At 35.3% G+C, this 13,291-nt stretch overlaps 3 protein-coding genes across 3 annotated transcripts; 1 reads left to right on the plus strand and 2 right to left on the minus strand.

Annotated features, from left to right (window-relative positions):
- Positions 1 to 885: 885 nt before the first annotated feature.
- LOC135074144 (uncharacterized) lies at positions 886 to 4,596 on the minus strand. The gene is made up of 2 exons (XM_063968451.1): positions 4,508 to 4,596; positions 886 to 3,902 (listed from the first exon to the last, which is right to left on the minus strand). Exon 2 carries the CDS (start codon positions 3,886 to 3,888, stop codon positions 1,468 to 1,470), a length of 2,421 nt encoding a protein of 806 aa, XP_063824521.1. The 5' UTR covers positions 3,889 to 3,902; positions 4,508 to 4,596; the 3' UTR covers positions 886 to 1,467.
- A 4,885-nt stretch (positions 4,597 to 9,481) lies between these two features.
- Positions 9,482 to 11,853, plus strand: LOC135073802 (putative methyltransferase C9orf114). The gene is made up of 3 exons (XM_063967985.1): positions 9,482 to 10,210; positions 11,068 to 11,340; positions 11,431 to 11,853. Exons 1-3 carry the CDS (start codon positions 9,660 to 9,662, stop codon positions 11,831 to 11,833), a joined length of 1,227 nt encoding a protein of 408 aa, XP_063824055.1. The 5' UTR covers positions 9,482 to 9,659; the 3' UTR covers positions 11,834 to 11,853.
- On the minus strand, positions 11,845 to 13,085 carry LOC135073803 (ribulose-phosphate 3-epimerase). The gene is made up of 4 exons (XM_063967987.1): positions 12,685 to 13,085; positions 12,458 to 12,565; positions 12,148 to 12,369; positions 11,845 to 12,051 (listed from the first exon to the last, which is right to left on the minus strand). The coding sequence occupies exons 1-4, from the start codon at positions 12,919 to 12,921 to the stop codon at positions 11,941 to 11,943; spliced, it is 678 nt and encodes a 225-aa protein (XP_063824057.1). The 5' UTR covers positions 12,922 to 13,085; the 3' UTR covers positions 11,845 to 11,940.
- Positions 13,086 to 13,291: the final 206 nt, after the last annotated feature.

Consider the following 13,291-nt stretch of genomic DNA (forward strand, 5'->3'; position numbering starts at 1 on the left):
GTTTAAAACGGGCCTCTGCACCTAAGTATTGTAAACACTGTAATAAAAAGAGGAGACGTCATCATAAAAGCTCTACAGTTCCTTCGCTTGATTCATGTGAATGTCACTCGGAATCTCATTCCGACACGCTAATTCAGCCAAAACAACAACCAAACAATTTCAATGATACTACTGCTAAAAACTCTGTGCCAGTGTCAAACTCACCAAACTCACTTGATGTTGAGTTTGAGAACAATAATTCGAATTCTCAGCGTGTACCAATTGGCAGGAATCTTTACCAGGCATCTGATGTTTCTCCATATGTCATACACATACAAAAAGAACAGACAACTTCCAATCAAAATACTTCAATTCACCCGGTTTCTCTTGGTTTGTTTTTGAAAAAGCATGGTTTTAAAAACATAATAAATGGCAGTTTAAAACGTATAGGCAGAAATCGTGCAGCTATTTCCTTTTCTAATTATGAGGATGCCAATACATTCATAAGCAGCACTGTCTTGACTAATAATCACTACAAAGCGTTTATTCCAACATCCAATGTTACTCGCATGGGAGTAGTGAGGGGCATTCCAACCAGCTGGACTGATGAGGAAGTCATACAGAATATTACAGTCCCTATAGGTTGTGGCAACATTCTTAAAGTAAGGAGATTGAAAAGGAAAACTATTGGAAAAGACACAGTTGAATACATACCGTAAAATGCTGCAACTTTGCCTGGATTTTGACGTTTTTTCTTAATATCATTGAACGTAATAATTTTTATACATTTTAAAATGTTTAAGTACGAAAACAGACTTTATGTAATGCCAAATAAGCGCCAAATTTTCTTAAATCAAGTAAATTTTTCGTATTACAGGCGTACAAAATCGTAGGCAATGTTGAATCTCAAGGACACAACTTTGCCTAGAAGAATATCTCTGTAGGTTATTTATTAATCGTGTAGTTATTGTTTTCTGTTTATCACAAAAGACCGTTCTTGTTTCTAATAGTCAAATGCCAGTCATAAATGTAATAGTTTTTTTTTAGCAAGTGACAGGCAAAGTTGTAGCAGGTACTGCAGAATTCCCATACACAAAAGTAGTTGGATATAGGGTTGTGCCAAAAATACACATAAGATATACTTCAATATTCTTTAATGAGAATAAAAAACAAACAGTACCTCTTATAAATAATTATTATTTGGCGACGGTAGGTAGGTAGGTATATAAAATAAAAATAATCTTCTGTCTTAAAGCCGTGTGTAGGCACTTCAAATTAGTTTAGGAACAAATCTTTGGAATCCTAATTTTTAGTAATACTCATTGAAAAATTCTATAATACCGACTTTAAACTAATATCAATAGGAACTTAATTGCAGGTGTTACAAAAACGAACACTATGCTAATACTGAGTAGTTAACAGAATACAATCCTACATACGAGTATCTACTGGTATTACAGACTCGTAAATATATTATAATAATTAATATCACTGTATGTTATATTTCTCGAGACTTAAATTAAATATGAATTGTCCTCGTCGGGTGATTTGGGGGTCAGGTAATACTGTAATAATGTCATTTAAATCTTGTACAGCACATACATCATCAATGTTAGGGTAAGTGAAGACTGTTCCCTTATTACACTTCGAATTTTTAACTTTTCTCGCAAATTTTACAGTAGGAATTTTATTATTAATAAATAAAATCTTTCCGATAAAGTGCTTAACACTTTTTTTTGAAGCGAATTTGACTATTACCCAACTGTTTTTGTCAAACCCTAGAGGATCCTCTTCATGAAATTCAATGTTGCTCAGGCCAAAAGGGCATATATTTTCTTGGTCTTCTTGTTCTTGTAAATATGTTTGAATATAATTGTCAAAATCTTCACAATCTGAGTCATCTGCAGCTCGAAAAGATGTTTCTGACGTTGAGCTTGACTCGCTATCATATACGCGTTTCCTTTTTCTTTTATTTTTGGATGACTGCAGTTGAGAAATATTGGCTTGTCTTCTTTTTTTTGTATTTATCTGGGTATCTTTATCTCGCAATGGCATATTATTTTCAGGAGAAGCTTCTTTGATAACTTTATTAGACGTAATTATTATATTCGAAGGTTTCGACGTAATTATTATCTTCGAAGGTTTTTTCTTAATTGAGGACTTTTTTTGTAGTTCTAGATCATTTTTTGGTATGCTATCTGTATTTAATTGTAGGCATTCTGGTGTATCATCACAAAATAGAAAGTTCATTTCGGAACCTTTTGGTAAATCTTTTAGGCAATGCACGATTTTGAAGGAATCTGACGCTAACGGTTGCAAATAAATGTTAATAGCATTAGTACAAAGCCTACTGAGACTGTTAGGATTTTTGATCATCAATGGCAAACCAGAAGATTGGGAGCATTTATCTATTTTATTGTCACTGATTGGTTGTGAAATTGTTTTTTTGTGCATTTTTCCGGTCTGCTTGTTTTTTTTATTCTTTACAGATATTATTTTCGATGGTCCTGGTAAACTTGTGTCTTTTTTCTCTTTTTGTTTTGGATTTTTCTTTATAAGCTTGGCTTTAGCTAGCTCTTCTGCCTCCTCAGTAGATATAGACTTGCCTGGTGTTACTGTTAGTCTGCTGTTTTGACCTGTTTTTATTGGTTGCGATCGTCTATTTCTCTGTAAATACTCTAGAAGGCTTGCATCAAATTGACGAATGTCTTCTTCTTGCACCGTTGGTAACCTTTTTGTCACTCTTGATGGATTGAAAGGGTATATTCCACATCCTTCAAATCCTTTGCGTAAATTTGTCTCTTTTGTCATATCTATTTTGGTCATGAGTTCGTCTAATAATTGTGGAAAATGGCATTTGTTAATAGTATTTGCGCTGCCGTATGTAGCTTTGTAATTAGTTAAAATTTCACGCCAGTGACGTTTCATGGGTCCAAAAAATGCGACATCTAACGGTTGAGTAAGATGTGTTGCATTCGTTGGAAGAAAAACAAATCTGATGTTTTGACTTTGACATATTTGTATTGTCTCGACGCTTAGGTGTGATGCCAAGTTATCGCCGATGATAAGTTTTGGTCCATCTAGAGAGTTTGCCCATGGCAAAACTATATATTTGAACCAGTCGTCAAAGCAGACCATGTCAAACCATCCTGATTTAGTTCTGTTATATCGACAATTTTTTGGACCATTTTCGGACCATCTAGTCCATAAATGGTCAGCCTTGTATACAACGTAGGGCGGTAGGCATTGACCGTCTGCACTTCCGCTGAACATTACGGATACTGAGCTTTTGCTCGCGTTAAGAACCCTTTCTGGGTGTTTAGTGCCTCTTTTAAATATACATTTTCGTGATCCTGGATCGTCGGTCAAATTTGTCTCGTCGAAATTAAGTATGTTTGTAGGAGGGATATCTTTTAGCGACTCCTCCAGATTTTCAAAATATTGGTTTAATTCGTCTACCGTTTTTGCGGCACGATTTCTTTTTATATTTTGTGCAGCTCTATTTGAAAAATGGTGACGATCTAAAAATGCCCGTGCCCACCGTTCACCGGGCATTTTGCCCTTAAAAAGGTGAAGTTTGCCGTTTTTTGTTAGGTAGTTATGTACTACAATGCGCAAGTCTAGCATGGTCAACGGACTTCCAAATTGTGCAGAAAGATTCACAACGTCGGCGATGTGGGCTTCTTCATCTATGGACAATTCGGTCGGTCGACCAAAATCTTTCGAGTGTAATTTCTTACTGCGATTTACTATGGTCCGTCGTGGTATACCAAATTGCTTTTCCGCTTCATACGACGAAATAACTTTATCACGCACTAGGTCTGCAGCAACTTCTAATGTTTCCTGAGAATAATCAGAATATTTACGAGCTCCTGGTTTTCTTCTTTTTCTATGTTTGTCGTTCCCCATTTTCGTATGAGTAACTGAAATAAAATTAAGGTTTATTATTATTATTACTTATGCCCGGTTCCTATATTCAACGAACCGTTATCGGTAACGGTAGATTCATACAAAAAAGACAGTAGCCGTCACAACGGACGACATTAATAGAATTACTTTTGTTTTAATTAGTTCATCTTTGGATTGGGTCTAGGTATAAGAATTTATTTATATCATTAAACCATGTAGATATTAATGAAAAACAAACTATATTTGCATAAGCAAAAAAAAAGTTGCTTATTTTAGGTAAGTAGCCTAACCAACTAGATTTGCCCGGGACTTCGTTCTATTCGTAATTTTGTAATTACGATTACTAATAAATATACAAAAAAAACAAGCAAACAAACAACCAAACTTTTACATGGTTAATCTTATAGCGAAATAATCACATTTGCTTATTATTATTTATTACAGGATAATTTAAGTAATCAATTCTGATTATAATATTTGACAACCCTAGACCCAGGCAAAGATGTGTCACTTGAGTTTTCAAAACACTGCCCAACATTGCCTAGTGAGAACATTTGATAAAACCATGAGATTTTATCGAAATATAAAACCATACAGCAAAAAGAACATATTTTCTTACCCTGAGACGTTATCACAGCACGAAAACACTATTTTTTGATGTCAAAACCGCAAAAGTTTTGAGACACCGTAAAATTTCTCGCGAACACACTCTCAATTTCTGCGCTACTGACAGATAAATCCATATAGTTACCATAGATGAAAAAATAAAAATGTGTTGCCATACTAATGTAAATTTACTACCAAATGGTAGAAAGAAATAAAAAATTAAGCAGACTGAGATATAAAGATTGGAAAAAATTAGGCAAATTTGCGCTTACTTGGCAAAGTTGCAGCATTTTACGGTACCTATAGAGACTGTAGTTCTTACATTTGATGGACAAGTACTTCCAAAGAGAGTATTTATGTGTTACAATTCTCTGCCCGTGGACTTATACATTTTCCCCACTATACAATGTTACAAATGCTGTAAATATGGTCACATTAAATCACAGTGTAGATCTCTTCCCAAATGTTTTAAATGTGGTCATGACCACTCGGGTGACAGCTGTTCAGTTGATGAAGAGTTTGTCAAATGTTGTCTGTGTACTGGGTCTCACTTTGCGACCAGTAAAAAATGTCCTGAGTTTTCCCGCCAAAAACAAATCAAAGAGACAATGGCTAAGAATTGTATTTCTTATTCTGAGGCTTTAAAATTACACCCTCCTCTTGGTAAGTCTTATGCTGATGTTTTGACAACAGTAGCCCCAGTGAACACAAATAGACCAGTTTTGAAAAATTCATCTGATAGTTTACCCAGCAGGAGTTCATATAAAAAAACAGTATTTCTTAAGCCTAGATCCCCACCAGTAATTAGTCCTGGATATGATAAGGCCTCTCATGATGCTCTCACTAAAGACTTCAACATAAACTTTCCTTCATCTGGCACTGCTTATAAAGATTCAAGTAAAGACTCTTTACTGTCTGATATTATGTCTGTTAAAGAACTTATTATTACACTTATTAATTCATTGTCTCATTATAATTCAAACTTCACACCGCCCAACGCTGCCTCATCCCAAAACCCTGTAAGTAATAAAAATAATTATTCATTTGATAGTAATTTTATAAATAATAATGAATTCGGTGGTAATTCAATGGAATTGCCGCAGTATTTACAGTAAGAAATCTGATTTGTTCCATTTGATAAATAAATATGACCCGTTAGCCATTTCTCTCCAAGAGACTTGGCTTAAATCTAGTAGTTGTTTTAAGGTGGCAGGCTATGCCTGCATTAGAGAGGACCGTCTAGACGGCTATGGCGGTGTTGCACTGCTGGTCAAGCATTCTTGGTCTTTTAAACACATTCCTATTCCTGTTCATAACGATGATTATTCCATTATAGCAGTTTCTATAAATGGTATTTGTTTTGTTTCCATTTATATTCCACATCCATCCTCTATTATATATGATGAAATTTTACTTAATATTTTACCGTCCCTTCCAAAGCCAATTTTAATAATGGGAGATTTTAACGCCCAGCATGCTTCTTGGGGTAGTTCTTCCTCTAATTATTATGGTTCAAGAATCTTAGATTTTTTAGATGTGAATAATTTATGCTTACTGAACTCCGGGGAACCTACACGTCGCACTGCTAGTTCTGAAGGATTCAGCGCTCCTGATCTATCTATATGTTCTCCTTCCTTAGCGTCATCTTTAACCTGGCACGCTCTTAGCTCTTCATATGGCAGTGATCATTATCCTTTATTTATTACTTTACCATTTTCTGACAAATCAATCCCAATGCGTCCCCCTCGATTGAAGTACCAATTGATTAATGCTGATTGGAAACGTTTTAAAGAAAAAGTAGAGGAAAGATTAGAGTCACTTCCTTCCTTACAGTTAGACAATCATAGCAATTGTGCTGATACTTTCACTCAAGTTTTAATTGATGTGGCGGACAATATTTTTCCTATTAAAAAGAATCGTAGTAGATATATTCCTCCTCCCCCATGGTGGGATGAAGAATGCGCTGAAGCTATTAAAAAAAGAAAATTAGCCGAACGTGCTTACAGAGCATTTTCCTCTTCAGAAAACCTAGAAACTTTGTCTGAACTTATAAACAGCACCCGTAAGTTATTTAAACAAAAAAAATGGGAAGGATGGAAATCATTCTGCACTTCGATATCACCAGACATTTCCCCATCTGAGGTATGGAAAAATATTCGGAGATTTAGATCTTGTTTCCGAGAGAGCACTCCCTCGTTCATAGATAAATCAATTGCTGATTGCTTTCTAGATAAATTAGCGCCACCTTCTGTGCCTCCTATAGATATAGTACATCATGAATTAATCTATCCTATTTGCACTGAAAACCTTACAGATTTAAATGCTCCATTTACTTTTTCTGAATTAAAAGGCATTTTGTCGTATGTGAAAGATTCAGCTCCTGGTATTGACGGTATTCCTTATTCTTTTTTCATTAATTTAAGTGATTCTTGTCTTTCGTATTTTCTTTCAATAATTAATTCCATTATGATTAACGGTAACATGCCTCCGTCATGGAAATCTCAAGAGGTAATACCAATCCTCAAACCGAACTCTCCTGTAGGTAACTCCACTTCGTATCGGCCTATTGCTTTATCGTCTGTTCTTCTCAAAATTGCAGAGCATTTAGTTAAAAATAGATTAGAATGGTATTTAGAAAACAAAGGTATATTAGCTACCAGTCAATTTGGTTTTAGAAAAGGGAAGAGTACTATGGATAGTTTAGGAATTTTTACTACAGATATTCGCTTAGCCTTTACTAATAACCAATGCCTCCTTGCTGCCTTTCTTGATATCACAGCCGCCTACGATGGTGTTAATTTATCTATACTTAAAAATAAACTGGTAAAGCTACAAGTACCGATTACCCTAATCAATTTCATTATTAGTATGTTATCAGAAAGATCTATTAACGTTACTACTCAAGATTCAACAGTTTTGACCCGAGTTCTTTGGAGGGGATTACCTCAGGGGTCTGTTTTAAGCCCATTGTTGTATAACGTATATACGTACGACCTTGAATCTGTTTTTAGTAACAAAATTAATATTCTACAGTACGCTGATGACCTTCTTTTGTATGTTTCTGGTTATTCAGTAAGCGAATTATGTCATTGCTTAACTTCAGCTTTAGGTTCCCTTAAAAACTGGTTAGATAATAACTGTCTTTCATTATCGGTCCCCAAAAGTTCTGTGGTACTTTTTAGTAGAATGCGGATGCCACCTCCTATTTTTGTTTACTATGATAATATCACTATCCAGGCTTGTAAGGAGGCAAAATTTTTAGGTATAATATTAGATGACAAACTATCAGGGGTTCCTCATTGTTATTATGTCACGGCCAAATGTGAGCGTCTATTAAATATTTTGCGCTGCCTCTCAGGGGTCTGGTGGGGTGCTCACCCTTCCTCCCTAAAACTTCTCTATAACGCTATAATACGTAGTGTTCTTGATTATGGAGCTTACTTCTTGGAACCTTGCAATCTAGTCGGTCTAAAAAAAATGGACAGCATCCAATCAAAGGCTCTTCGTATTATTTCTGGTACAATGAAATCTAGCCCCATTAATTCTTTACAGATTGAATGCACTGATCCTCCTCTTAGATTGCGCCGTCAATTCTTATCTGACAAATTTTTATTTAGAGTTTTACAATATTCAAATCATCCTCTATTTTTAAAATTACAACTTTTATCTGATTCTATTGGGACATCTCCTTACTGGGCTCATAAAAACCTTCCCTGTCTAGTTTTAAGTTACCGTAAATTTATATCTTTTCAAGCTCCGACTTACAGAACTCCAAAATTTCCCATATTTTCTGCTAGTTTTGAGTCTTTAATTTTTTCTCCTGAAATAATATATGATTTAGATATCCCAAAAAATTCACTTGACGCTAAATATAAATTTAACTTAATTATTGAAGATAATTGGGCTGATTGGCATCATATTTATAGCGATGCATCTAAACACTCCAACGATGGTGTGGTCGGAGTAGGGCTTTTCCATCATCAGTATGGTATTCATGAAAAGGTCAGATTACCTCCTGAAACATCAGTTTTTACCGGGGAGTGCTGTGGAATTTATAAAGCCATAGAATATGTCCAAATTATGAAACTGAAAAAAACAGTAATTTTTGTAGATTCTAAGAGCGCTTTACAAGCCTTAGAAAAATTTCCCTTTAAATGCAATACTCAATATCCAATCGTAATCCAATGCAGGGAATTGCTTCATAAATGTTCTACTTTGGGGTTCAAAATTATCTTCGCCTGGATTCCGAGTCATAGCCATATTTTCGGTAACGAAAAAGCAGATAAATTTGCGAATGAAGCTGTTGTGAATGGTGATATGATCAGTTATAAAAATTATTGCCATGACCTTTTGTCCCTCCCTAAGTCCTACTTGCGTGAATCATGGGAATTGGATTGGGCGCACAGTAGTGCAACCAAAGGAAAATGGTATAAGTTCATTCAACCTACCATTCCTATAAAACCATGGTTTTTTAAAATGAAACTGGGAAAGGTTTCTACCTCTAATATTATCCGTATGAGAATTGGCCATGCTTGTATACCTACGCATCTTTTTAGACTTAAAATCGTGAATTCTGATTTGTGTGAGTGTGGCACCGGCACAGGTGATTTAAATCATCTGTTTTTCACTTGTCCATTACATGACCGATCCTCTTTCCTCAAATCCCTTATATCTTTAAAAGTACCATTTCCTACTTCCATAGCCTGCCTCTTAAACATGCATGATAATATTGATATTTATAATACCCTATCTGTATATATGAATAATAATAACATTAAAATTTAATTTGTTATGTAATTTAATTTTTATGTTTCCAGATTATTTATCATTTTGTTCTCTCCTTTACTTTCCTGATCCTTTGAAACCTTTTTTTTTTCCGTTTTCCATTTTTACTTTCCTATACGTTTCCCAACCTTTACCTTACTTCGTCGTGGCTGACGCACAAGCCGTGCATGCCATCATAGGGAAAAAAAAAAAAAAAAAAATCCAAGCACAGTAAATACAGAAATTTGTTTTGTCATTAATTATGGAAAATAAGTAAAAGTGTGCCCTGTGTTCATAAATCTTAATTACTTGTTCGTTATAAAAACAAAATAAATAGTAGGAGTGACTTCCCATTTTCGGGGAGGAAATATTATTCCAAATTAAATCTATAATTTGAGGTTATGTCCCAACCTGCAGCACCGAAGACTCCAGGGAAGAGTTGGCGTGAGATAAATCAAGAGCGGAAGGCTTTAAAGCGACAGCGCAATGAAGAGAAAATAATAAAACGCGAAAAAAGAAAAGCTATTGAAAAAGAGGTTGAGATTAAAATTCAGGAAGAGGTTGAGCAGGAGAAGAAATTGTTAGATATTTCCACAATAAGTATAGCGGTGCCAGGTTCCATATTGGAAAATGCTCAGTCAGCTGAGTTGCGTACTTATCTTGCTGGTCAAATCGCGCGAGCTGCTTGCGTGTTCTGTGTAGATGAAGTTATTGTGTACGATGATATTGGAGATAAACTTGACACGAAAAAGTCTAAGGTAGAAGACGCAGATGGTGTTAGAGTGGCGCGAAAGAGCTGTGTCCAGCTTGCACGGATATTGCAGTACTTGGAATGCCCCCAGTACTTGAGGAAGCATTTCTTTCCCCTGCACAAAGACTTGGAGTTTGCAGGCTTATTGAATCCTTTGGATGCTCCTCATCACTTACGTTCGTCTAACAACTTTAAGTTTAGGTAAGTTGTTAATAAAATCAGATTAAGTAGAGTTCATTTTTGAAAGTGAAACAACATATAGCCTGACCAGGAACATAAAAACCCTGGCATAGAGGCGCGTCAATTGCATTTGATAGTGCAACACTGAGTACAGTCGTACCTGTGTTAAATTAATAGGCTAACTTTATGTATCAGGATTCAGGATTACGGGCTAATTTGATATTTTCATAAATTAACGAATAAATATTATTATAGGTAACCTGATTTAAATAAATTAAATGAAACCATCAATCGAGCTAGTAGATTTATTTTATTATTCATCAATAATCAAATTCAGAACGTGAATATTCAACTGCAATGTCTGCTCATGAACGCTTCAAACTCGGTACTTCTTTCCCAATCCCATAAAATTCAACACTTAGAAAGTGACAAAATTTTTAAAATAGGTAGTTGAAACAAACCACAGCTAATTTTCATAGTGGACTGTACTATACGATAAACATGTCAGTCAATTTGACAACCTTTGTCAGAAACATTATTCAATGAAAATATTGTCCGAACCCTTAGTATTTCTCTTCGACAAATACTTTAACACATTGTGAACCACTTTTCTTTCACAACTATAAAAATATTTTAGCAATTTAATTCATAAAACCAATTGCGCACATTTAAAATAAAGTTTGTTTACACTTTGACAGCAATAGACTGACATGCAAGGTGACATGTCAATGAAGTTTTCAGTTACTGTTGCCATTAAAAGAAATTAGTACCATTAGTTTTCCGCAACATGGCGAGGGTTTTTATGTTCCTGGTCAGGCTATAATATTATTATTCTTACAATCAAGCATTGAATAAACAGATGTTTATTTGTCTTACAGAGAAGGAATAACAATGAACAAGAAGGTAAAACCAGGTCGGGGCTCACAAGTGAATGTTGGCTTGCTGCAAGATGTATCCACTGACAAGTTGTTGAACCCCGGGATTCGGGTCACTGTACGAATGCTCCCCACACCAGAAGGAAGTAAAAAGTTAAAAGGGAAAATTGTTGGCCTTACTACACCAAGGGCAGAAACCGGAGTATATTGGGGTTATACAGTCAGGATCGCAAATAATCTTAGCCAAGTCTTTACACAATCACCTTACAAAGATGGGTAAGAATTATTTAACATAATGTGTTCTAACATGTGCTGCAAATAAACTTGGATTAAAAATAAGTATTGACAAATTAATTTTTGTTTCAGTTATGACTTGACAGTCGGTACTTCTGATAGAGGTACACCTATAGATGATTTACCACACAAGGAACTCTCATACAACCATGCCCTCATTGTATTTGGAGGTCTTCATGGCATAGAAGCAGCTCTTGAAAGTGACGAGCAATTGCAAGTTGGCGAAGCAAGTCTCTTGTTCAACCATTATGTCAATGTGCTACCTAACCAAGGGTCAAGAACAATTCGTACTGAAGAAGCTATACTGGTTGCCCTTACTGGACTGAGGCCTAAGCTGAAAGCACAAAACGAACCTATGGTGTTTAAAGAAACTGGAATTGCCACAAGCTCTATATTCCCAAATGACGTGAAAAAACCTGAAACTACTGACAACTCTGGAGGTGAAACTAATTTAGATTTAAGTAGATTTGATTAAAACTAATCATATCTTAACAATTGTTTTATTGTAAACATTTACAAAATTGGAAGACCTTATTTCCCCAATAAAAGGAATGTACTTAGTAAATAACAGTAACTAGTATGTTATAGCTTGTTAATTGCAAGTTGTACTGTATCTCTGAGTGTTTTGATAGTATCTGCTTGATCAGCTGCTCCAATAACTGCTGTTCCTGAGACTATCATGTTGGCTCCAGCCTGAAAAGTAAAATATGTTGATGATTTTCCATACAAGTAGTAGGTATAAAGGTTATTAAGTAGGTAAAAATAATTTTGTAGTAGAAATAAACTTACATCAGCACAACAGCTTATAGTAGAAGGGCCTACTCCCCCATCCACTTCAATATCCAGAAGAGGGTAGTTTCTTCTCAGATGTTGCACTTTAGCCATCTGGTTTTCCATGAACTTCTGACCTCCAAACCCAGGTTCTACAGTCATGATCAACACCATATCTGCCATTGATATGTATTTCTCTACTTCTGATACTGGAGTTCCTGGTTTGATTGCTACACCAACCTGTATAATTTAATATTAGATATAGTTAACATGAAATGTTACATATTTGTAGTTAGGTAAGTATATGACCTATTGATTTGGTAGTTACCTTCATGCCACTTTCTCTAACTTTTCTGCAGACATCCTCAACATTTGTCACAGGCTCAATATGAAAAGTATATTGATTTACTCCAGCATCAGCCATTGGAGCTATCCACTGAAAAAAATAATAGTGAAATATTAGGTAATACCAAAACGAAAGAATACTGACTAATTTCCTTTGCATTGTGAAGGTTACAATACAAGGATTAGGATAGTATTAAGTAGGAAACTTACTTGTTCTGGCTTTGAAACCATCATGTGAGTTTCAAAGAAAGCATCCTTGATTTTTGAGCGAAGGCATTTCACGACTGGATGTCCAAATGTTAAATTAGGCACGAAGTGACCATCCATAACGTCTAAATGTAGATAGTCTGCACCATTATCAAGTAGTTTCTGAGATTCTTCAAAAAGTTTTGAAAGATCTGCATTGAGAATCGAAGGTCCAATAAGGGCTTTTAAATTGCGACTCATTTTCACAGTTTTATAGAGTTGAAAGGCACTAGTAAGAATAATACTCCTCTAATCGCCTAAACACAATTTAACACAAGGTTACTGAAAAGAAGTAAAGAACTGAAGTTCAGAGGTTAGGATGTTGTTGTGATAACACGCCGCCTGAACTTTTTCAAGGTCATAGCTGTCAAAGGGTGACGTTCATTTGACGGATACGTTTCGTTTTGCACTGTTTTGCACGGTGCATGATACGTGAGCACTGTAATTTTCAACCGACTTCAAAAAAAGGAGGAGGTTCTCAATTCGACCCGTATGTTTTTTTAAAACTTTTTCCTGGGTCTCGGTCTCAAAAAATATTTCATTCGGTTTATTGGTCTAATAAAGTTTTGAA

Source organism: Ostrinia nubilalis, chromosome 8 (assembly GCF_963855985.1).
Source record: "Ostrinia nubilalis chromosome 8, ilOstNubi1.1, whole genome shotgun sequence".
NCBI classification, from domain to species: Eukaryota; Metazoa; Arthropoda; class Insecta; order Lepidoptera; family Crambidae; genus Ostrinia; species Ostrinia nubilalis.